At 41.5% G+C, this 26,108-nt stretch overlaps 1 protein-coding gene across 1 annotated transcript in view; it reads right to left on the bottom strand.

Moving 5' to 3' along the window:
* The window catches only part of LOC137380165 (stabilin-1-like), a 257,422-nt gene extending 245,561 nt beyond the window's left edge, over nt 1–11,861 (bottom strand). The window contains exons 1-3 of the mRNA XM_068051908.1: nt 10,813–11,861; nt 6,160–6,287; nt 2,234–2,349 (exon numbers count right to left, since the gene is read on the bottom strand). Coding sequence (XP_067908009.1) covers nt 2,234–2,349; nt 6,160–6,287; nt 10,813–10,905 — 337 coding nt within the window. The 5' untranslated portion in view covers nt 10,906–11,861. The remainder of the gene's footprint in view (nt 1–2,233; nt 2,350–6,159; nt 6,288–10,812) is intronic.
* Nucleotides 11,862–26,108: the final 14,247 nt, after the last annotated feature.

The raw sequence follows: 26,108 nt of genomic DNA, 5'->3' as shown, positions 1-26,108 counted from the left end.
ACACCAGTGGTGTAGCTGTATTGGAACATTTTGACTAGAGGCACAGCTAGCTCTGGCACACAAGTCTTCAGCAATACTGCCAGGATGTTGTCAGGGCCCATAGCCTTTGCTGTATCCAGTGCGCTCAGCCATTTCATGACATCATGTGGAGTGAATCCAATTGGCTGAAGATTGGCATTTATGATGCTGGGAACCTCAGAAGGAGGCCAAGATGTATCATCCACTCAAGACTTCTGGCTGAAGAAGGTTACAAACACTTCAGCCTTGTCTTTGCACTCACATGCTGGGCTCCATCATTATTGAGATTGAGGATACTCATAGCACCTCCTCCTCCCATTAGTTGTTTAATTGTCCATTACCATTCAGGATTGGATGTGGCGGGACTGCAGAGATTTGTTCTGATCCATTAGTTGGGGATTACTTTAGCTCTGTCTACAGCATGCTGCTTCCGCTGTTTAGCATGCAGGTAGTCCTGTGTTGTAGCTTCACTAGGTTGGCACCTCATTTTTAGGTATGCCTGGTGCTACTCCTGGCAAGCTCTCCTACACTCCTCATTAAACCAGGGTTGGTCCCCTGACTAGATGGTAAAGATAGAGTAAGGAATATGCTGAGCCATGATATTACAGATTGTGGTGGAATACAATTCTGCTGCTGTTGGCCCACAGCGTTACATGGATGCCCAATTTTGAGCTGCTAAATCTGTTCTAATTCCATTCCATTTAACACTTGGTAATGTAAAGCTGCAAGATGGAAGGAGTCTTCAGTGTGAAGACGGGACTTTGTCTCCACAAGGACAGGTGGTCACTCCTGCCACTATTGTCATGGATAAATTTATCTGCAACAGGTAGATTGGTGAGGACGAGGTCAGGTAGGTTTTTCCCTCATGTTGGTTCTCTCACCACCTGCCGCAGGCCCAGTATGCCAGAAATGCCCTTCAGGGCTCAGCCAACTTGGGCAGTAATGGCACTAAAGAGCCACTCTTAATGATATGGACATTGAAATGCCCCACCCAGAGTGCATTCTGCACCATTGTTACCCTCAGTGCTTCTTCCAAGTAGTATTCAACATGGAGGAACACTGATTCATCAGTTGAGGGAGGCTGGTAGGTGGTAACCAACAGGAGGTTACCTTGCCCATGTTTGACCTGATGCCATGAGAGTTCATGGGGTCTGCAATCAATGTTGAGGACTCCCAGGGCCACTCCCACCCAAATGTATGCCACTGTGCAGCCACCTCTGATGGGTATGTCCTGCTGGTGGGACAGGAGATAATCAGAGATGAGGATGGAGGAGTCTGGGACATTGGCTGTACGATTCTGTGAGTATGGCTATGTTAAGTTGTTGCTTGACAAGTCTGTAGGTCAGCTCTCCCAATTTTGGCATGTCCCCAGATGATAGTGAGGAGGACTTTGCACCATTGACTGGGCTGGGCATGGCTTTGTCGTGTCCAGCGCCTAGGTCAGTGCTGGGTGTTCTGCCCAGTCTTGTTATACTTTTTCACAGCAGTTTGATACAACTGAGTGGCTTGCTAGGCCATTTCAGAGGGCAGTTAGGAGGCAACAACATTGCTGTGGGTCTGGAGTCACATAGAGGCCAGGCCAGGCCGGGTAAGGATAGCAGATTTGTTTGCCTAAAGTACTTTAGTGAAGCAGATGGGTTTTATAACAATCAGTAGTTTCATGGTCACCATCACTGAGTTTTATTCCAGATTTATTTAATTAACTGAATTTAAATTCCCCAGCTGCTGTGTGGGATTTGAACTCGTGTCCGGATCAATAGTCCAGGCTTCGGGATTACTATTCCAGTAACATAATAACTATGCTACTGTACCCCAGCATGGTGCAAACAAGTCAGCCTTGAGAACTTCAAAGTATATAATTATAGAACATATAGAATGCAGATCTGTAGCTCTATAATCAAACTAGTTAGACACAATTAACCTTTGACTTATTTCTAAATTCCAATTCATTATATGAAATAGTTCAAGAATGTTGAACTGGCAATATAGCTCAGACACAAAATTGAGCATTTCACCTATAATACTAATGTTTACAGAAAACATAGCACACAAATACTGTCACAGAACAATTTCCAAGAGACAGTTCCCCACACTAAATGAAATTGATTAGTGTGGTTTATGGAAATGAAAAATGATTACACAATTTATTGCATAATAGAAAGCACGATTATCGGTTAGTCTCTATCACTTGCAGACTGAAACCCTCATTACTCACCTAGGCAGTCCTGGCTCCAGAATCCTTTACAACATCTGGATTTGACCATTTTCTTGCATTTTTGTCTGCAACCAACTTGTCTAATCAGCTGTTCTCCACCCAGGTCCACAGTAAAACTTTAAATTTAAATATATAATAAAACATAAATTTATTAAAATACTGGAGAGACAATATTAAATATACTTTACCATATTTTGCTTAACAGGAAGACCTTGTCAGTATGACTTCATAAGTTGTACACTGTAATGTACTTTTAAGTTTCAGAGAAAAAAATTGCCCTTAAATCAGATTTGATCTTAATTGATTCCCTTCACAGTTTTACTGCAATAATTAAAATACTGAAAAGTTTGTGAAGAATATTTTAACAATGAGCTTCACTCCACTCTTTTTGTTACAATGTCATAGCAAATGAAAATCCCCCACACATTTATTTAACATCAGCTTCACTGTCAACCAGCCAGTAAAGTATCAGAACTCTACTAATGTGACTCTATCTTCTAACACTAGGACCTGAGAACGGCTTGGACTGATATTTGTTTTCCCATTTTCCTCTTCCCTACAGAATTAAACTTGATGTCCAGTCCTCAAATTCTCACACAGGTTAGCTTGCTGATAGTTGCACATGATGCCCTTCCTAGTTTCCCTGAAAAAGTGGTGGGGAGCCTACAGCTTGAACTAGTGAAGTCCTTGTGTTTATGTTACTATGACAATAGATAGATAAGAATGCCTGAATTTTCACCCATTGATGACGAAGGAACAGCAATGTAGGTCTGAATCAGGATGAAACGGGACTTAGAGGGAACTTGGAAGTGATGACGTTCTCATGATTTCAAAAGTCTTTGTGCTTCTTGATAGTTGAAGTTGCAGGTTGGGAAGTCAGCTTGGCGAGTTCCTAAAGTGCATTTTATTCATTGTAGATACTGATGACGCAGTGCACCGAGAAAGGGTGGATATTGACTACAGATGCAGAGGGGGCTGATCAAGTTGATCCTTTATCATAGATAGTGGGGAGCTTCTTGAGTGTTGCTGCAGTTACACCCATAGAGGTGAGTGGTAAGCATTCCATTGGAATTCGGGCTTGAGCCTTGGAGCTGCTGGAGAGACTTCGAGAGGTCAGGAAATGAACAGTGTACTCAGCCTTGTGTGATCACATTGTTGATCTGGCTAATTCATCTAAACTTCTGGTCAGTGGCGACCCCCAGAAAGTTAATGATGATGCACTCAGTGATGGTGGCGACATTGAACTAGTGAGGCAGCTGGGACATTTTCTTGTTGGAAATGATCTGGCGCAATATGTATGTGATGTGAATGTCATTTGTCATTGTCAGCCCAAGCTTGGATTTTGCCCAAGTCCTGCTCTATACTGGCATGGGCTTCTTCTCCATCAAAGAGTTGTGAATGGTGCTTAACCCTGTAGATTCATCAATAAATCAATACTCCTGACACAGATAACAGAAACCACCTTGACCTGGTAAACTAAAGTGTGACACTGTATCTTATTTGTGATACAAAGCAATCACACACTAAAAAAGAATTGTACCAGTTGCCAAGTGTAGTAACATCAAAAAGGCCTTCACAAAGATTTCCTCCAGGTAGTATTTCTAGTAAACATGTCTATGATTTTTCTAGAAATCAGCTAGTGGAAATCTTCATAATGCATCAAAAATGTCACTGTACCTAGAGATCGGAGAAATTCAACCCAACAGTGGGAGAAGAAGGTACATTGGTGACCAGCATATTAACACTTTGTTTGTTGGAGACTGCAACTTTGCCATTAATGAACTTTGCACTGAAAAATCAGCAGTGTTTAAGGAAAAAGCATTGTGCCAGATATAACTTGATAAAATGCCTTTAGTACAATCCCATGGGTACATTTTAATCAGTGCTGCCATCCAGCTATTGACTAGGAAGCTCTCTTAGTTAACTTAAGTTAAGCAATAATTAACAATAATTACAACAAAATAAAAATAATGTGAAAGCATAAGATACAAAAAAATTACTTTCATCTTGAACACATGGCCTCTCAGGCTGGGCTGGTATGGATCAAATTCTTAACATGTGCTAGTTCTGGATGTGTGTTGTCAGTCTATATAATCTATGGGACTGCCTCATAATTGCACCTAGTCAAAGATTTTTACAAATAAATTAAACCTTTAAACAATGTTTGGTGAAATGCAGGTAAAAAAAACACTTAATATGCAGGAAGTGCACTAAAGAAGGCTGGACTTTGTTAGGGTTGGAGGCCATACTCCATGTAAAATGAGGTGCACCACCAAGTCACTGTCATCACCTAGATTTTTCATGCCCAGCTTCAAATGAGGAGGAGGATTGCTAATATCAGGAGAAATCTGAAGGTAAGTGTGCTCATAAACATTTCTTATGGGTTCCATCAAGCATGGCACAAACCTAAGCTGGAAACTCTGCACGATGTGGAAGGTACCATTGAAAGAATAACATACAGCTATTGTTTTTATCACACACGTGTTTTGTGCCAGAGTTGCACTGTACAATTTTCTTGCAGCTGGAGATGGTCATGGGAAACACCAAGCAGCTGCCCGGGTTTCCAGTATGAGACTTTCCTCTGCTGTTAGGGAATTTCTCATTGGGTTGTGCAGCCATCAATCCAATTCACTTCTTTCAAATCATACAGGCACTGTGGGTTGCCCATAATGACAGCATCGTGGCTGCTTCCTGGATAACAGCTATTGATGTGCTTAATAATGTTTCTGTGGTCAAGTACCACCTGAAAATTAACTAGATGCAAACCCTTGCCTTTCATGTAATTATGAGGTTGATGCCAGGAGCCCTGCTTTTCACAACCGTACCATTTATGAAATCGTGCACTTGAGGAACCGTCCCATCTGGTGAAAGTTAATGCCTCATTTCTACAGGGAAAGTCGTGAAGGTGTTGGGCTCCTTGCAAATGTAGCATTTTTCATTTGCTTATTACATTTGTGCACTGTAGACTGGCTGATAGGGAAGATGCCCCCTATGGTAGCGTAGAAGTATCCACTAGCATGTACGCTGCAGGCTCTGATAACCTTTACTGCTAAAGGAAGAGCTGTCCCTTTTCTAGAGGCCTTCCTGTAGCAGATGCCAAAACTCTGTGATCACCTTTTTTGTGAAGTGCATTGTGGCACAGTCTCCCATGCCATGTCCAGGAAGGTGCAAAGAGATCTAAAAGCAAAGGTTGCAGGGTACTGACGGGTGTGAAGGAAGCATCTCAAGCGTTTGTTATCCTGTCATGGACACCTCCTTATCTAAGACATGCAGTTCTATCAGATATGCCAAGGAATATCCTTCCTCGCCACTTACCGTGTAATTTAAATGGCAGCAGGCAACCAGGGACAATAAAAGAAAATATTTACAGATAAATAAATCCCAAAAATGCAAAATTAGTGAACTACCCGTAAACTATCAAAGGCATCGAACAAATTGCAGCACCAACTAATTAAAAATGCAAATAAAATAGCAATTGTAACAACTACTATGAACAATAAGAAGCATGTTAGATCCCAAGATTACTGTGGCACCCATTTTCTATGGCAAGACGCAAGCTGGGGATGAGGCAGCACCTAAAAATGTGAAATCCTACAAAAGACTTGATTTAATTAAATATTCAATGGAAACGATCTTCATGTTTTTCAGCAGTGCAGCTTGCTTGTGGTTCTAAAATTACCCATCCCAAAATGCAGTTTGCAAACCTCATACATCCTACTTTCTAACCCATACGCACCACAAATCTGGCTCTGCCTCACCAGCACAGCCTTGCTAAATCAGGCTACTATGTATAGTGATCATATTATTTTTATCAATATAACCATGTTGCTGTAACCATGGGATATCTTTCTGTAGTATATTCTCTATAAGTATTTAGAGCTAAATGGTTTAGCAAGACTTCAGGTGTTGATTTTAATGGAAATTACCTGCAGTCTCTGATCCCGAAGTCTTGTGTGAACTTCTGGAAGCCTCGAGGACATAAGAGATTTTGGCTTATCGCACAGGAGGTACAGGCTGTGGCTGTCATCAGTTCTATCTGTTCATCGCATCTTTGCTAAGATTGTTTATAAACAGGAGGGGAAAAAGGATAAAATGTTTACATCAGATAGGTTGGGGATCATTTTCAGCTTCACCTCAGGCTGTGAACTGGCAGAGCTGATTTTCCCCCTGTTATTGAATCCGCTTGGGGCGGTGAATCTTTGGAATTCTCTACCCCGGAGGGCTGTGGAGGATCAGTCATTGAGTATATTCAAGACAGAGATCAATAGATTTCTAGATATTAAAGATATCAAGAGATATGGAGATAGTGTTGGAAAATGACATTGAGGTTGAAGATCATCCATGATCTAGTTGAATGATGGAGCAGGCTTGAGGGGCCGAATGGTCTACTCCTGCTCCTTTTTCCTATGTTCCTATGATTGTTGTTTCCACTCAATGCCATGGGAATGAAAATTGGCCGCGTTGTGTAAAACAGGAATGCACCAGGGTCAGAACCAGAGGTGGCATTAGCCCCGGTTAAAATCACACTCTCAATTATGAATCTAGGTCAGCGGTTCTCAACCTTTTTGGTCCGCGGACCACATAGGCAGGGTAAAAGACCCCGTGGACCACCTACCAGTCCTACCCCACTTGCTTTTGCTTGCCAACACAAAAAAAACTCATCAGAATTCATGGGAATGTAATTAATTCATGTGCATTAATCTTTTTATTAAATATCATAAGTACATTATTAATTCATGCCAGAATCAAAAGTGTAGACATTTTTATATTATAAACATTAATACTACAAGAGAACACATTTATTTGAAACATTCTAATATGTGTTCTAAATCATCACAATAACCTTCTGACAAACTAACATTTATCTTGCATCTATATTTTAAAAAGGGAGGTAGAGAGAAAACAGGGAATTATAGACCAGTCAGCCTGATGTCAGTAATGGGGAAATTCTAGAGTCCGTTATCAAAGATTTTATAGCAGAGCACCTGGAGAACAGTGGTAGAATTGGACAGAGTCACCATGGATTTACGAAAGGGAAATCATGCTTGACAAATCTACTAGAATTCTTCGAGGATGTAACTAGTAGAGTTGATGAGGGGGAGCCAGTGGATGTGGTTTATTTGGACTTTCAGAAGGCTTTCGACAAAGTCCCACATAAGAGATAGCATGTAAAATTAAAGCACATGGGATTGGGGGTAGTGTATTGTGATGGATAGAAAATTGGTTGGCAGACAGGAAACAAAGAGTCGGAATAAACGGGTCTTTTTCCGAATGGCAGGCAGTGACTAGTGGGGTACTGCAGGGATTGGTGCTAGGACCCCAGCTATTCACAATATATATTAATGATTTAGATGAGGGAACTAAATGTTATATCTCCAACTTTGCAGATGACACAAAACTGGGTGGGAGGGTGAATTGCGAGGAGAATGCAGAGAGGCTTCAGGGTGATTCGGACAAGTTGAGTGAGTGGGCAAATGCATGGCAGATGCAGTATAATGTGGATAAATGTGACGTTATCTACTTTGGTAGCAAAAACAGGAAGGCAGATTATTATCTGAATGGCTATAAACTGAGAGAGGGGAATAGGCAACGAGACCTGGGTGTTCCCGTACACCAGTCGCTGAAGGTAAGCATGCAAGTGCAACAGGCAGTAAAAAAGGCAAATGGTATGTTGGCCTTCATAGCGAGAGTATTTGAGTACAGGAGCAGGGATGTCTTGCTGCAATTATACAGGGCCTTGGTGAGGCCACACCTGGAATATTGTATGTAGTTTTGGTCTCCTTATCTGAGGAAGGATGTTCTTGCTATAGAGGGAGTGCAGCGAAGGTTTACCAGATTGATTGCTGGGATGGCGGGACTGACGTATGAGGAGAGATTGAGTCGGTTAGGATTATATACGCTGGAGTTCAGAAGAGTGAGGGGGTTCTCATAGAAACCTATAAATTCTAACAGGACTTGACAGGATAGATGCAGGAAGGATGTTCCCAATGGTGGGGGAGTCCTGAACCAGGGGTCATAGTCTAAGGATACGTGGGTAAACCTTTCAGGACTGAGATGAGGAGAAATTTCTTCACCCAGAGAGTGGTGAGCCTGTGGAATTCACTACTACAGAAAGCGGTTGAGGCCAAAACATTGTATGTTTTCAAGAAGGTGTTAGATATAGCTCTTGGGTCTAAAGGGATCAAAGGGTATGAGGGGGAAAGCGGGAACAGGTTACTGAGTTGGGTGATCAGCCATGATCATAATGAATGGCGGAGCAGGCTTGAAGGGCCGAATGGCCTACTCCTGCTCCTATTTTCTATGTTTCTATGTTAATCAAACAAAATCAACAGTAACAGAAATCTTGCTTATGAAACTATATTGTTGTTGCTCATGTTTATGACAGCACGTGCCACACATGTGTGAGATATTCTGATTGTGTGATGTCATGTGGGTGGTGCAGATGAGGGTTCTGGCCTGTTCTCTCATATGGCCTCAGCCTTGGCATTGGGCATCAATGACTTGCATTTTGGACTAGCCTGTGGACCACCTGGAGGATCCTTGTGAGCCACCAATGCTCCATGGACCATACTTTGCAAACCACCATTCTAGGTAACACCAGTGTTAAATGATCAATTTACTAACCAAATCCATTGTATTTTATTTGACAAGCACTTTTAAAATCAAAATAGTCTGAATTGGTTTGCATTTGAGTCTTTGTATACTGACCTGAAATGACCTATAGTAAGTTTAGTTCAACCATCAAAAATTTTTCCAAATAGCACTAAAAAGTCCAAAAGTGATTGATATTTGGCCAATTCACTGAGCACTGAAGATGTCCCACTCAGTCTGCTTAAGATTCCCTGGTTGGACGGTAGACCTTAAATAAAGGCATTGTGCCTTAGTCCCAGCTCTCCCAAACTCCCAGATTTCAATGGGTTCCCACTCTGGTATATAACATCACTGGTAACTTCACTGGTGGAAAGCATGACTCATGTGACCATGAAAATCATATTGATATCCATAGTACATATTCTTTAATGTTCACATTTGTTAGCAGCACTATTGCCTCAAATACATAAGATTCTGAATTCAAGACCCATTCCAGGGCTTGAGCACAAAAATCTAGGCTGACACTCCAGTGCAGTACTGAGGGAATGCTGCATTGTTGGAAGTGCCATCTTTCAGATGAGATGTTAAATTCAGGCTCCATCTGCCTGCTCAGGTGGATGTAAAAGATCCAATGGCATTATTTTGAAGAAGAGCAGGGGAGTTATCCCTGGTCTCCTGGTCCATATTTATCACTCAATCAACATCACAAAAGCAGATTATCTGCTCATTATGGATTGCTGTTTGTAGGAGTATGCAGTGTGCAAACAGGCTGCCATATTTCCTACATCACAACAGTGACTTCACTTCAAAAAGTATGTACCTCATTGGCTGTAAAGCGCTTTGAGACGTTCAGGGGTTATAAAAAGCACCATATAAATGCAAGTATCTCTTTTTATAGTGAAGTTAAGTAAGTGTGATGTTCATTATCATGCAGAAAGAAAAGTAGCAGATATTGAGACAGCACCTTTTGGAGAGAAGGGAAAACATTGAGAAATTTGGGTCGTGGGGCGGTGGTGGTCGGTGGTTGCTGCATGACTGTAAATCAGTATTAGAAGTATTATGACCAAGCCAGTTTGGAATGGCCAGTCTGTTTTTTGAATGGGCTGTCGGAAATTTCTAAAATACAAACTTAGACGCTCTTGGGTTTCATTTCCACCGTGTGCTGTGTTTAGCGCAATGCTGAACACATTTTCATAATTTTCTGTATGCACTATTTGAGCAGTGTGCTAGTATAGCACGGGCAGGAATGTACAGGTGTGCGTTAACCTTGGAGCTAAAAATAATGCACAGAAAGAACTATGTCCATGAAAAGTCTAGATTTTAAGATGTAAGATTTTAGTGTTTTCTGTTACACAGATATCAGTTACTAAGATATTATTTAAGCATTTTTTGTAATTAGTAAAGGAAAACATCAGAATGGTTTCCTTCATCCCACCCACCATAATCCACCCCACCCAGTTCCTACCACCCTCCTCCCCTTTGATTTTGGACTTGGCTAACGGCCAACAGCCCTATCCCAACGTAAAGACAAAATAAAACAACTTGCTAAAATACACACAATGATGCAATAAGCAACAACAAAAAAACAGCTGTAGGTATCCATGTTTCACCTCAGGGTTACAATCCTTGCACTAAAACATGTTGCCCCTGCCCGTGTCTTGGTTACAAAGATCTAAAGCTAACCAGCCCAACAATAAAAGCCTCCAGCCACGCCAAGACAATCTGATATCCCACTATCAAAATCCCAACTCCCCGGGGTTAGCTCAACAACATTTGTGAAAATGAAATTGTATCACCCACCTCCAGCGGAGGGAAAACTGCCACTGAGGGGGTTGGAGGGAAACATGGAAAGAACTCAAGCGGACTGTTCCCTCCCACAAAATAAGAAAACGACACACAGAATATTAACCGAAAGCAGCAGGGTAGGAAAAGTATAATATATATAGATCACAGAGAGCTGGCCTGCCACTGTGACCCCAGGTCCTTACCTTCCCTCTCTGGGCTGCTACAGACCCAAGGCATTGAGTGAGCAACAGTATCAGCCCCAGTGCTGCCAAACTCCCGAGACTGGCACTTTCCATTACTCCAGCATCCGTCTGCTCAGCTTTGGATTTATTGTTGTTGTTCTTTCTGCTTCTTCTTGCGGGCTCGGCGATCCTATAGGTCACAGATGTGTAGCACAAAGTGGATCCAGATCCCCCTCCACACTGGTCGGATTGAACAACTAGATAGGGGAAGCACTCATCCGCTCTGTGCCTCGATCAGCTCCCAAAGGCAAGTGAACATGAAGATGGGAAAACGAACAGTCCTGAACGAGGGGTTAAGGGCTGTTTTTTTTTTAAAGCGGATAAGAGTTGCTTCGGGAAAGATTTACTTCTGTGTGATATATATATATAAATGTATATCTGTAAAGACCATTCATATGTTCTCCAGAAAACAGGAAAATTGGGGATTTCCTCCTGCCGTATCAGAGTGGGACAGATGTTCGGAAATCCGCCTGTTTCTAGACTGACATTGCAAATAGGAAGATCACAGCTTTTGGGGGCCAATCGCCCAGGATGTTTCCACTCTGCTCAGTTGTCAACCCCGGGTGTCAGCCGCTTGTCCGGTGCAACTTTCTGTTCTCTTATTCTGTATTGTGCAGGCAGTTCAGCTCAGAGTTTAAAAGACAGACAGCAACGCTTCACGTATCGGCTCCCAAACTGTCTCTTAATATCATTTCACAAATCAGTGAAGAGCGTCCTTCCACCCCCAGATACAAACATTCAGTAAGCAAACGGAGCAAGCAATCCCATATGGTGCGGCGAATCTTGTCAAACCCCTCACCGTTACTGTTCACATTGTATTCATCCCAGCAACACATTCCATCTTCACTTCCTTAATGCAAGCAACAACAGGGAAAAAAAACAACGGCGTTTGCACATTTTTTGGTCTCCTGCAATAACTCATGGCTTAGTGAGTCAAAAAGTAACGTATATTTGCAACCGTTAGCATTTTTTCTCTGTTGTCTCTCACAGGAAATAGCCTGTAAGTTTGGTTATAAACATCCCAATCTTCGGGTCATAAAACATTCCCAAGGGGTGTCTTTTTTTTGTGATTGGATTAATCGGGTAAGTTTAATATAGTTTCCGTTGCAACTTTAGTTGTTGGATACAACATCGGTTATAAAGTATTTATGGTTCCTTCTCTGTAATTGGCCTTTTTATATCTTTCTGTTCCTTGGCAGTTATCTCTGTGTGGCTCACACTGAGCAATAAGACTACAGCCACTACCGTGACAAGGCGCCAAAGTGCTGCTTTTGGTGACTACCTTAATTTTAAATGATGTAAAATATTAGAATTATTCAAAATGCATCCATATACAGGAGCCCTTCGAGAAGAGTTAATTTCCTTCCTGGCTAAGTGCATCTCATTCCGCTCCATGTTGAATCAGAAAGTTGTATTTTGAATACTTCAATTGAGTCCATTTTCACTGTGGTAGATGATAATCTATTGCACCCAGTCCCATTCAATGTACCAGGTGCCAAGCTATGCCAGTCCAGTCCGTATTCAATGTGCTATGTAGCTATGCCAACCCAATCCCCATTCAAAGTCTTAGGCAGATATGCCAACCCAGTATAACAATCAATGGACTAAGTAGTTATGCCAACCCTGTGTACATTCAATGGACTAGGTAGCTATGCCAACCCAGGGCATATTCAACTTACTAGGCGACAGTTTTCCATAAGTTAACTACTTTAAGCATGAAAGCATGAAACACTCTCTCAGTTGCATTTAGATCAAGGTTTGCTTCATTTATAATCATGTTCCTTTGTTATCTTTTCCTGATTTAAGACAAATAAGTTTTCAGGCCAATTTCCTTCATAATGATTTTAAATCATGAATTATGTTCCTACATTCCTTTCTTCATCAAGCTCAAATTCTCATTACTCATCACCCATTTAAGCTGCCTTTGTTTGTCTCTTTTAGTCCTTTTGAAAATCTCTTGTCTGCTGTGGCTCAGTTGATAGCACACTTGCCTCTGAGTCAGATGGTTGAGATTTCAAGTCCCACTCTAGAGACTTGAGTGCAAAATCTTGGCTCCAGTATAGTATAAGGGAGTGCTGCTGGAGGTGCTGTCCTTTGGATGAGACCCAATCTGCCCTCTCAGGTGGATGTAAAAGATCCCATGGCAGTATTTTGAAGGAAGTTGGGGGCCAATATTTATCCCTCAGCCAACATCACTGAAACAGATTATCTGGACATTACCACATTGCTGTTTATTGCACCTTGCTGTGTGAAATTGGCTGCTGGGTTTCCTACATTTCAACATTTACTACACTACAAAAGCACTTAGAGTTCAGGAGAAACTTCCTTACCCAGATTGTGGTTAGAATGTGGAACTTGCCACCACAAGGAGCAGTTGAGGTGAATGGCATAGATGTATTTCAGGGAAATTAGAGAAGCACATGAGGGAGAAAGGATATATTGATGGAGTTAGATGAAGAAGGGTGGAAGGAGGTTCATGTGAAGCATAAACATGGGCATGGAGTGTTGGCCTGAATAGCCTGTTGCTGCACTGTAAATATTTCAGAGTACTTAACTGGCTGTAAAGCACTTTGGGACATCCTGAGGTCTTGAAAGTTCTTTCTTCTTCATTTTGTTTCTGTGCAGTGTCCAGATTAGTACAGGACTTCAGGCATCATTTCATTAATTCTTTATAGGGTGACATTAAATCATTTTTGTACTTATCGATCTATTTATACATCCTAACAATTTCCTTGGTAATGCTGCCCTACAGCAGAACAATGCTAACTGTTTGCCCATCTGGCACACCCAGTCTTTCTTCCTGCTGAACTCAATGACGTAATTTTAATTGTTTAACTATTTTACATTTTTGGCACCAATACATTTACCTTCCATTTTTCACAATCAAATAGGATTTGTCATTCATCAGCCCAGTTGCTAAGTGGCTGTGCATCTCTTTGAGTGCTATCCATCATTTTGAAACATCCTGCATTTCTTTGTACCATTCACAACTCCTTACTCATCATATTTTTTAATGAGAAAATGGATATTTATTATTAGAAATGATTATTAAGACCCCAGATCCCTAAATAGTACTTTTGATAATGGATTACATTCAACAAACTTTGCAGGACCCATTTGCGGAAATACCTTCAGCAATTAGTGCCCCCACCCTGATATAATTACTCTTGAATGAGTAAATTTACAAATATGCTCTCCCAGCACAGATCGTTGCTCACTAGAAGCACATATTGGGAATTTTGATATGCACTCCTGTGGAGTAAGGCTCAGTACTGGGACTACAAATTAGCAAAATGGCCCTTTTAATTCCCAAATATGAAAACTAACTAAACCAGGAAATGCTTTCTCCATTTCTGTGAAATATTTTATTTTGAGTAATATTTTAACATCTCAGTGAATTATAAAGGTAAAATACTATTTGCAAATCTTCCAAATGCAAATCAGCTGTCAATAAGTGGATGCAAATTTTAAAAACCGTTAGTTAATGCAAGTTCCTAAAGACATTTGGTACTCAAAAGGATTAATCTGCGCTGTTGCATTTCAGTGAAGTGTGTCACTGAATGAGCAGTGCACATTATATTGGGAAACAAAGAATTGCTGCATGTTACCAGAGGAATATGTTTTCTTTGAATGTTCAGATGATGTTATGGGCTGTGATAGTGACATTTGAAAAGTTTATTATCATCTGAAGATAAGATGTATATTCTTATATAATACATAGAATCGATTTGTTTAAAGTGGAAACATTAAATTCAACTGTTTGTCGTCATGTACCGCTTTTTCAAAGACATTCTTTTCTTTTGATGTCAGATGTCAGGGCTGACATAGATGGTCAGGGCTCAGGTGATGCATGACAATGTTCCGACTGAAAGACTGAACCATAACTAGTGCAAAATTACTAGACCTTAATCTGCAGTGGACCATTGGGAAATGATACTACTATATTAATTTAAACAAGTATTTTTGCAACTTGTAAGTGCTTATAGCACAGATTCCATGCCAGTGGTTATGCTTCATATGAGCCTCCTCCCACCCTTCTTCACATCTAACCTCACAGGCATCTGTGAATGCGTAAATTTTCATCCTTAACATAAATTTCAAATTTAACAACTTGATCCTTGATATCATTCACTTTTATCACAGGGAAGCTTGCAGATAACTTTTCAATTATTCTGATATACTTTCAGCTTGTGTAGTCTATTGGGTCAAGGATCGATGGCTATTGTTTGATTGTTAGCTTCCCTGATTTGGCTGGCACCTGCAAGGTGAGTGAAAAATAATCACAATGTTGGAACCACTAGAGGGCAGCAGAGTATTCATGTGATATCAGGGACGCCTAAAAATATTTCAGTAAAACAAAACAGATTGTCTCTCCCCACCCTGAAAATAACTTTACTCTTTCATAATGAGACAGCTGGGCATTACTGAGTGAGATCACTTCCGTTAATGGTTGCAATTAAAATTGGCAGATAAAAAGTTCTCAGCTGTACAATTCTTAAGTGTTTAAACTTTCATACGGAACCATTATTGAGACTGAGTAACAGTTTTTCCTAAATGGTGAGTTGATTTGCAGTTTAGTTCACAGAACACAAAAACACTACTATTAATTTATGATTAAAGCAAATAAAGTCTATTCTAGCAAAAGGGACTGGGGAGGATGGGGAGGATTTGATCTAGTTCCCTCCTGCTGGGAGGCCTGATCCATTTTGAGGTGAGCAATACAGCTGGTCTCTGGGCTGGAAGAAGATGGGTACCAATGGGGGTGGGCATGGCTCTGATCTGCGAAGCAGTATTGGAGTAGGGGGGAGAGTCGGAGTGACAACTGCCCAGTCTGGTGAAGCACTCCTGCTCTTTTCAGCTTCACAAAAATGGAGAGGAACTCACCTGTCAGGTCGTCGTTGGCCCAGCCAACTGCTGGTGTGGAGGGTGCTGACTCACTGCATGACTCACACAGTAGAGGGATACTTTAGCCAGGAGTGAAAATCTGTGTATTTGCAGTTTCAGCTGAATTGCTCTTTTGTGATCAACAGTATAAAAACTGTACACTTACTATTACGTTACACAGTGGCAAAATAAGGAATTGTACCCATTTCTGTGTACACAGGGAATTCCTGAACTGTGCAGAACCACCAAAGAATATGTATTTTCCCAGAAAGAAGGTGGGAAACCTGTACCATCTACTGAATCACTGTCTCCTCACCTACCTCATGCAGACATATGGAAACATGGTCCTTGGGGAAATTAAAGAGGAAAAGCAGACACTGAATGCAAACAAATAGAAATTATCAGCAAGAGAGACACTATTTTTGACATCATTTGCAATTCTATCTAGATTATCAAACATTCAGGCTTGGGCTGATAAGTGGCAAGTAGCGTTTGCACTACACAAGTGCCGGCAATGACGATCTCCAATAAGAGAGAAGAGAATCTAACCATCTCCCCTTGACATTCAATGGCATGACCATCACTGAATTCCCCCACCATCAACATCCTGGGAGTTACCATCAATCAGAAACTGAACTGAAGCAGCCACAGAAATACTCTGGTTAAAATAGCAGGTCAGAGGCTAGGAATTCTGCAGCGAGTAACTCACCTCCTGACTCCTCAAAGCCTGTCCACCATCTACACGGCACAAGTCAGGAGTGTGATGGAATACTCTCCACTTGCTTGGATGGGTGCAGCTCCAACAACACTCAGGAAGCTCGACACCATCCAGAACAGAGCAGCCCACTTGATTGGCACCCATTCACTACCTTAAACATTCACTCCCTCCACCACTGACACACAGTGGCAGCAGTGTGTACCATCTACAAGATGCACTGTAGCAACTCACCACACCGCCTTCGAAAGCACCTTCCAAACCCCCGACCTTTTCCATCTAGAAGAACAAGGGCAGCAGATGCGTGAGAACACCACCACATGCAAGTTCCGTTCCAAGACACTCAACATCCTCACTTGGAAATTTATCGCTGTTCCTTCACTGTCGCTGGATCGAAATCCTGAAATTACCTCCCTAACAGCACTGTGGGTGTACCTGCACCAGATGGACTATAGCGATTCAGAAAGGTAGCACACCACCACCTTCTCAAGGGAATTTAAGGATGGGCAACAAATGCTGGCCTTGTAGTGATGCCCACATCCAAGGAAAGAATAAAAAAAAAAATCAGATCAAAGAAACTGCTAATTGACTACATTTTACATTATGTTCATGGAAATTCTACATTACACACGAATGTGCGTATAATGTACTGACATTATTTTATGACACTGTCACAGTTACATACATACAAACACTGAGACTTTAGTAATTTACATATTTGTAAAATAATATTACCTAACACAATGTATGGGTGGTATTGCTTGTCAGTGTACATAATCACTGCAGGGGTAATACACTGTATTGTGGAAACAACACTGGTCTAAAGGTATGCTGCTTTAAAGAACCACAGCTCTATTACCTAGAGGCTACCTTTAGGCTAGGAAGTGCTGCTAAAGGAGTCGGTATGAACCTAGATTCCACCCTCCGCTACTTTCCTTCAGAACTCCTAAGAATTCCATGTGGGCTCCTTTTCATTCACTTAATAACCTAGGACACTATGAAAAGGTATACAGTACATATTGAATTATTCTAAGATACTCTGCCTATATTCATGCAACACTGCTTGCTGATACTGTCTGAGATAACAAAGAATTAAAACACTTTTTCTTGGAATTTGTTTTCTGAATTGAATGAAACACTTTCCATTTCAGCATTAGACATGTCTTGGTTAGGTACAGCCTTGTTATTTGCAGATTAAAGCACCTGCTACCCTGCCCAGCAAGGTGATTTAACCCCAATCTCAGAGAGGGCTTCTGACTACACTGGTGAGACATTTTCTTCCTTTACCGCAACTGCCACCAAGTCACCGAGTGAGATTGCTGGTTAAGGCTGAGTAGAGGTTGTTTCATTCCTATTGTTGCATCTCCCCTAAGAAGCAGATTAGGACTGTCCCAAACTCATTTCACAAAGGACCCTGATAGCTAGCAGGCAAAAGAGACTTTCATTCCATTAGTCTTGCCTGAATTCAACCTCTAATATCAAAGATGAGAGCCCAATGTTCAACTCACTGCACCACCCAGGCTCAGAATTCACCATATTAATACAGTGGGATTTATAGAAGGCCATCAGACAGAGGGTTATCTCAGTCTCCTTTACACAAGGAAAACAAAGTACTACAATGTAAGAGAGGAGGTTCAGGGTGTCAGTGAACCTAGATTACTCTATCTCCAAATCAAATAGCCTAAATCCCCTCTGTTGCTAGACCATAGAACTATAGAACCATAGAAGAATTACAGGACAAAAGGAGGCCATTCAGCCTATCGTGTCTGTGCTGGCCGAAAAAACTAGCCGCCCAATCTAATCCCACCTTTCAGCACCTGGTCCATAGCCTCGCAGGTTACAGCACTTCAGGTACATGTCCAGGTACCTTTTAAAAGAATTGAGGGTTTCTGCCTCCACCACCGTTCCTGGCAGCGAATTCCAGACACCCACCACCCTCTGGGTAAAAAAGCTTTTCCTCATGTTCCCTCTAATCCTTCTACCAATCACCTTAAATCTGTGCCCCCTGGTAATTGACCTCTTCGCTAGGGGAAACAGGTCCTTACACAAGTGAGATCAGGAGGGAGAGCACTTAGGATGGGCAGGATGGGGAGCGCAGATGCAATTTGGTGAAAGGGTGGGCTCGGCTTAAAAGAAAAGTCATTGGAAGGTAGACACATGGTGGGTTAGGAAGATGGAAAAATCCAAGGTATGCATCGAGGGAAGGGACTGAAGGGCATAAAGAGGAATGACATAGAGAGTGCATGAAGAGAAAATAACAATGAGCGTGCTTGTAATCTGTGTTACACCTGACATGGAAGTGTGCAATACTGACTCGGAGCACAGAATTTGTCAAGGCCCTGTGCTGTGGATGGGGTGTTGAACACAGCAAATTTATGTTGGTGGATGGAAAGTCACGGGCAGCTCACCCATGATTCCCCAGTAAGTTGCCTGCTGCATGTGAGGCCCTACCAAGAATTGGTATGGTGCAAGATGCAAATGACTCAGAGAAGGGGGAAGACTGGCAGATCTGAATGGACCAAGAGAGCATTGCCTCTACCTTTCTGAAAATTGAATTTAAATACTTCCAGGAGTGACCAAATATCTATTTACATTTAATATGTTTTTTTCTTAAATTAAAAGTGTATGGTCGTCAACTGAATTATTTGATTTGTTTTGCTATACTCTTTTGGAAATGTTTCAGACTCTCCTGATTGAATGAACAGCATTTTACACATAGTTTCTGACATCAATTTCCTGTTTCTCCTGCATCGCATTACTGCACGGTCTATAATGGTTCCATTAGTTTTTATGCACGTCAAGAATATGTTCTTAAGACAAGCACATATAATGTATACTGTATTACAAAAAGTTATTTGAGAACCGTTAACAATAAGAGGCATATTGAGATCTTAAAAGAGTGGAGGCTATATTCTGGTATATAGATGTGCAGTTAACAGTTTGTTGTTAACTTTCTATTCCATTGTAATAACATCTGCTGCTGGATGGGTATAAAATTCACAAAAGAATGTCAAATTATGTTTGATATCTTGGGAACATCCACATGTAGGATTGAGTGGCATATGACCTTCTTTGTAACCTTCTGGTTGGTTCTGTCAAAACAGCCAAATCCACTATTTATTGTACCTTCCTGTTGTCTTTGTAGAAAAATCTAAACTTAAAAGTGCACTTACAAATATAGCAGATGGAGAAACAGATTCAGAAATAGTGAACAGCACTCACATAGCACCACCTGTAATTACTTATTTTAATTGGGTATCTGCACGAGCAGCAGAAGTGCATCGACAGTGGTTGCATTTGACGTAAACAATTAAAGATTATAATCTCTGTGGAAGATTGGTCACTCTCTTGGAGTTATTGGCAATTATTGAGAAGCGATCTATATTTGTTACAGGAATCTCTTTCTATTCAGTTTTTAAATGAAATTTTTTTTTTTTAAAAACAATATTTCTTCCCTGCTGGAAACAGATTTCTATATATTTAACAGACATTGATTTGCAAAATCCGTCATACAACAGAAACCATCCAATATAACACCTTCCAGATCATTATGCACAGAGACCAAACACCCAGGTGAATTCAGTTTGACTTGATGACTTGCATTGACCGAGTCTAAAACTCATTCACATCTCACTTTACTCATCCTGGCAACAGAATGTAAAATGCTAAGTAGTATTGCTTACCCTAGTTGTAATGGTTAAAAAGAGCACCAACAATTAAATTGCAGTTCAACTTCTTGTAAACGAGTAGTAAGCAGATTTGGTGCCCACATGTCAGCACAATCAGAGAATAAACACATTGGCTTATTTCAACAACAATTACTTATATTTATATAGTGCCTTTAATGTAATTAAACATTCCAAGGCACTTCACAGGAGTATTATAAAACAAAGTATGACACCGAGCCACAAAAGGAGATATTAGGTCAGATGACCAGAAGCTTGGTCAAAGATTGAAGGAGTCCCTTAAAGGACAAAAGCAAGGTAGAGAAATGTAGGGAGGGTATTCCAGAGCTTGGAGCCTAAGCAACTGAAAGCATGGTCTCCTGTGGTGGAACGATTGAAATCACGGATGCACAAGAGGCCAGAATTAGAGGAGCGTGGATATCTTGGAGGGTTGTGGGGCTGGAGGAGATTATAGAGATAGGGAGAGGTGAGACCATGGAGGGATTTGAAAACAAGGATGAGAATTTCAAAATCAAGACATTGTTTGACAGGGAGCCAATGTGGGTCAGCGAGCACAGTGGTGCAAGTTAAGACACAGGCAGCAGAGTTTTGGATGGAGCCTCAGCCTTTGCGATTGTCCAAAAGGTTTGAGGTTCTTTCAGTTTGTTTGGATGAGAGTGGGGGCTGCAGGGTGGATGAGTAACCTGACCATGGCACCATGGTACAGGAAGCCATTCAAGTGGAGGGAGAAAAAAGGAATGCAGTGGTAGTACTCTGCAGCAAAATGAGTCCAGAAGGCTGTGTTGCCTATCCAGTGCCAGGGTTCGGAACATCTGCTCAGGGCTGGAGAGGAACTTACAGTGGGAGGGGAAGGACCCAGTCATCGTGGTCCATGTAGGTACCAATGACATAGGCAGGACAAGGAAAGAGGTTCTGCATAGCCAGTATGAGGAACTAGGCGCCAAATTAAAAAGCAGAACCTCAAAGTTAATAATCTCTGGATTATTACCTAAGCCACGTGCAAATTGGCATAGGTCAAATAAGATTAGAGAAATGAATGCATGGCTCAAAGACTGATGTGGTAAAAGTGGGTTCTGGTTCATGGGGCACTGGCACCAGTACTGGGGAAAGTGGTGGTTGTACCATGAGACGGTCTACACCTGAACCGTGCTGGGGCCGGTGTTCTAGCCAGCCGCATAACTCGGGAAGTAGAGAGGGTTTTAAACTGAGTAATGGGGGCAAGGGATCAAATTTGGGAAGATATGATAAATCAAGGAGAAAGGTATTAATATGGGAAATGATAAACAGACTGTGACAGGAAGGGACAGAGCATACAAATCTAAAAGTAAATCAACAAATAAGACTAGAGGTTACAAAAATAATAAAAGGACACATCTAAAGGCACTATATCTGAATGCACGTAGCATTCAAAACAAAACAGATGCATTGAGAGCACAAATAGAAATAAATAAGTACAATCTGACAGCCATTACAGAGACATGGCTGCAGGACGACATAGATTAGGACCTGAATATTGAAGGATACCTGGCATTTCGGAAGGACAGGAAGCTACAAAAGGTGGAGGGGTAGCTATGCTAATTAATGATGGTATTAGCGCAACAGAGAGGGATGACCGAAGTTCAAGAAACCAGGATGTAGAAGCAGTTTGGGTAGAGCTGACAAGTCATAAAGGCAAGAAGTCACTTGCGGGATTGATGTACAGGCCACCTAACATTAACCACACTGTGGGACGGGGTATAAAGGAAGAAATAATAGCAGCTTGTCAGAAAGGTACAGCAATAAGATTGGGGGATTTTAACCTAAATATAGACTGTGAAAATCAGATGGATAGAGGTAGCCTAGATGAGGAGTACATAGAATGTTTTCGGGATAACTTCTTGGAACAATACGTTCTGGAGCCAACTAGAGAGCAGGCTATACTAGACCTGGTATTGTGCAATGATATAGGATTAATTAATGACCTCCTGGTTTAGGCACCCCTAAGCAGCACGATCATAATATAATTAAATTTTACATTCAGTTTGAGGGAGAGAAGCGTGGGTCCAAGACTAGTATTTTCAACTTAAATAAGGGCAACTGTGAGGGCATGAAAGCAGAGCTAGCTCAAGTGAACTGGCAAATCAGGTTAAGGGATAGGTCAACAGAGATGCAGTGGTAGACATTGAAGAAGATATTTCAGAATACACAGAATAGATACATTTCAACGAGAAAGAAAAATTCCAAAGGTGGGACCTGCCATCCATGGTTAACTAAAACAGTTAAAGATAGTATCAGACTTGGGAGACAAGATGGGAGGCAAGTCAGAAGATTGGATAGAATATAAAAAACAGCAAAGAATGACTAAAAGATTAATAAGGAATGTAAAATTAGAGTACGAGAGAAAGCTAGCTAGAAATATAAAGACAGATAGTAAGACTTTCTATAGATATTTAAAAAAGAAAAGTTAACAAAGTGAGTGTTGGTCCTATAAAAAGTGATTCTGGGGAATTAATAATGGATAATAAGGAGATGGCAGATGAATTGAACAGATATTTGGCATCGGTCTTCACTATTGAGGATACAAGTAACATCCCAGTATTAGCTGTAAGTCAGGAAATGGATGTGGGGGGAGGAACTCAAGAAAATTACAATCACCAGGGAAGTGGTACCGAACAAATTGTTGGAGCTGAGGGCCGACAAGTCCTTGGGTCTTAATGGACTTCATCCTAGGGTGTTAAAAGAAATGGCTAGTGAGATAGTTGATGCATTCGTTTTAATTTTCCAAAATTCCGTATATTCGGGGAAGGTTCCTTTAGATTGGAAAATAGCGAATGTAACTCCTTTATTCAAAAAGGGAGGGAGACAGAAAGCAGGAAACTACAGGCCAGTTAGCTTAACATCTGTCTTAGGGAAAATGTTAGAAGATATTATTAAAGATGTTATAGCAGGGCATTTAGAAAAATTCAAGGTAATCAGGCAGAGCCAACATGGTTTTGTGAAAGGGAAATCATGTTTAACCAATTTATTGGAGTTCTTTGAGGGAGTTACATGTGCTGTGGATAAAGGGGAACCAGTGGATGTATTGTACTTAGATTTCCAGAAGGCATTTGATAAGGTGAGACATCAAAGGTTATTGCAGAAAATAAAAGCTCATGGTGTAGGGCGTAACATATTGGCATGGATAGAAGATTGGTTAGCTAACAGGAAACAGAGAGTTGGCATAAATGGGACATTTTCTGGTTGGCAAGATGTAATGAGTGGTGTGCCACAGGGATCTGTGCTGGGGCCTCAACTTTTTACAATTTATATAAATGACTTAGATGAAGGGACTGAAGGTATGGTTGCTAAATTTGCTGATGACACAAAGATAGGTAGGAAAGTAACTTGTGAAGAGGACATAAGGAGGCTACAAAGGGATATAAATAGGTTAAGTGAGTGGGCAAAGACCTGGAAAATGGAGTATAATGTGGGAAAGTGGGAAATTGTCCACTTTGGCAGGAAGAATAAAAAAGAAGATATTATCTAAATGCTGAGAGATTGCAGAGCTCTGAGATGCAAAGGGATCTGGGTGTCTTAGTGCATGAATCACAAAAGGTTAGTATGCAGGTACAGCACATATTTAGGAAAGTTAATAGAATGTTATCGTGTATCGCAAGGGGAATTGAATACAAAAGTAGGGAGGTTATGCTTCATCTATACAGGGCATTGTTGAGACCACATCTGGAGTACTGTGTACAGTACTGGTCTCCTTATTTAAGGAAGGATGTAACTACGTTGGAGGCAGTACAGAGAAGGTTTACTAGACTAATACCTGGAATGGGTGGCCTGTCTTACAAGGAAAGATTGGACAGGCTAGGCTTGTATCCGCTGGAATTTAGAAGAGTAAGACGCAATTTGATTGAAACATATAAGATCCTGAGGGGTCTTGACAGGGTGGATGTGGAAAGGATGTTTCCCCTTGTGGGAGAATCTCAAACTCGGGGTTACTGTTTAAAAAGGGTTCAGCCATTTAAGACAGCAATGAGGAGAAATTTTTTCTCTCAGAGGGTCGTGAGTGTTTGGAATTCTCTTCCTCAAAAGGCAGTGCAAGTAGAGTTTTTGAATATTATTAAGGCAGAGGTAGATAGATTCTTGATAAGCAAGGGGGTGGAAGCTTATTGGGGGTAGGTGGAAATGTGGAGTAATCAGTTCAGCCGTGAACTTATTGAATGGCGGAGCAGGCTCGAGGGGTTGAATGGCCTCCTCCTGCTCCTAATTCGTATGTTCGTATGTTCATAATGGAACCAGGTGAGAGCAGTCCCACTCAGCTGGACAATAGTGGACAGGCCTTGGAGAAGGATGGTGTGGTCAACCATGTCAAAGGCTGCAGAAAGTTCAGGAAGGATGAGAAAGGAAAGTTTTCCTTTGTCACAGTGACATAGGATGCCATTTGTGATTTTGATAAGAGCTGTTTCGGTACCGTGGCAGGGGCAGAAACCTGATTGGAGGGATTCAAACATGCAGTTCTGGAAAAGATGGGAACAGAATTGGAAGGTTACAGCACATTCAAGGATTTTGGAGAGGAAAGGGAGGTTGGAGACGGGATGGTAGTTTGCAAGGGCGGTGGGGTCAAGAATTGTTTTTTTGAGGGAAGGGGTGATGATGGCAGATTTAAAGGAGGAGAGAGACAACACCTGAAGAGAAAGAACTGTTTACAATATCAGCTAACATGTGGACCAGGAGGGGAAGTTGGGCTATCAGCAGTTTAGTGGGAGTAGGATTGAGGGAAGAGGAGATGGGTCTTGTGGACAAGATGAGCTCAGAGACAGTATGAGGGGAGATAGGAGAGAAACCAGAGAAAGAAGTGTGTTCAGAGCTAGGGCAGGGGGTAGCATTAGTGGAAGTTTGGCTGGTGGGCTAGTGGAAGGGAGGGACACAGCAGTTGATTGGATGGTCTCGATCTTGGTGACAAAGAAGTCCATGAGCTCCTCGCACTTATTGTTGGAGGTGAGGGTGCAGGGAACAGGGGAGAGGGGTTTAAGAAGACAGTTTGCAGTAGAAAAAGGAAGCCGGGGGTTATCTTCGCATTCCAAGATGATCCTGGAATAGTGAGCAGTTTTAGCAGACGGGAGCAGGACCTGATAGTGTTTTAAGTGGTCCAGCCAGATCTGGTGGTGGATGGCTAAACCAGTTGTCCACCATATCCATTCAAGTCTGCATGCCTTGGACTTCAGTGAGTGATGAGGGCTGTAGCATGGGGAACGGCCAGGGTGACAGAGACTGATCATTTTATTGGGGACTAGGGCATCAAAGGTGGAGATGAGCGCCCAGTTGAGCAAACTAGTAGCCACCAAAATGCTGTAGCGAACGGAGGGCTAAAGACTAGATGGTTGAGATTTTGAAAGTGCAGTTGTAAGTGAATAGGGGGTAGTTTTTCCAAGGGACGGATACAGAACGAGGTTAGGTTGGGTTGTGGAAGGGGGATGTGGGTGGAGAGCGATACAGGGAAGTGATCAGAAATAAAAACAAGAAATGTTGGAAATACTCAGCAGTTCTGGCAGCATCTGTGGAGAGAGAAGCAGAGTTAACATTTCAGGTCAGTGACCCTTCTTCAGAACTGACAAATATTAGAAATGTAAAAGATTTTAAGCAAGTAAAGCAGGGGGTGGGGCAAGAGATAACAAAAGAGAAGGTGTTGATAGGACAGGGTCACAGAGAATAACTGACCAGAAGGTCATGGAGCAAAGGCAAATGGTATGTGAATGGTGTGCTGAAAGACAAAGCATTAGTACAGAGAGGGTGTGAATAGACTGTAAAGCATAAAGCACTCCAAGCATATACATTAAAAAACATTTTAAAAAACAGAAACAGTGGGTAGGTACAGTAGAAACAAACTAAATACACTAAAAAAACTAAAATAAAATAACCAAATAAAAAAGAAAAAATAACTAAACATAAAAAGTGGGGTGGGGGTGCCCGTCATGCTCTGAAATTATTGAACTCAATGTTCAGTC

This window comes from Heterodontus francisci, chromosome 19 (assembly GCF_036365525.1).
Source record: "Heterodontus francisci isolate sHetFra1 chromosome 19, sHetFra1.hap1, whole genome shotgun sequence".
Classification (NCBI taxonomy): domain Eukaryota; kingdom Metazoa; phylum Chordata; class Chondrichthyes; order Heterodontiformes; family Heterodontidae; genus Heterodontus; species Heterodontus francisci.
Note: the sequence above shows the minus strand (reverse complement) of the source record. Positions and strands in the feature narration are given on the sequence as shown.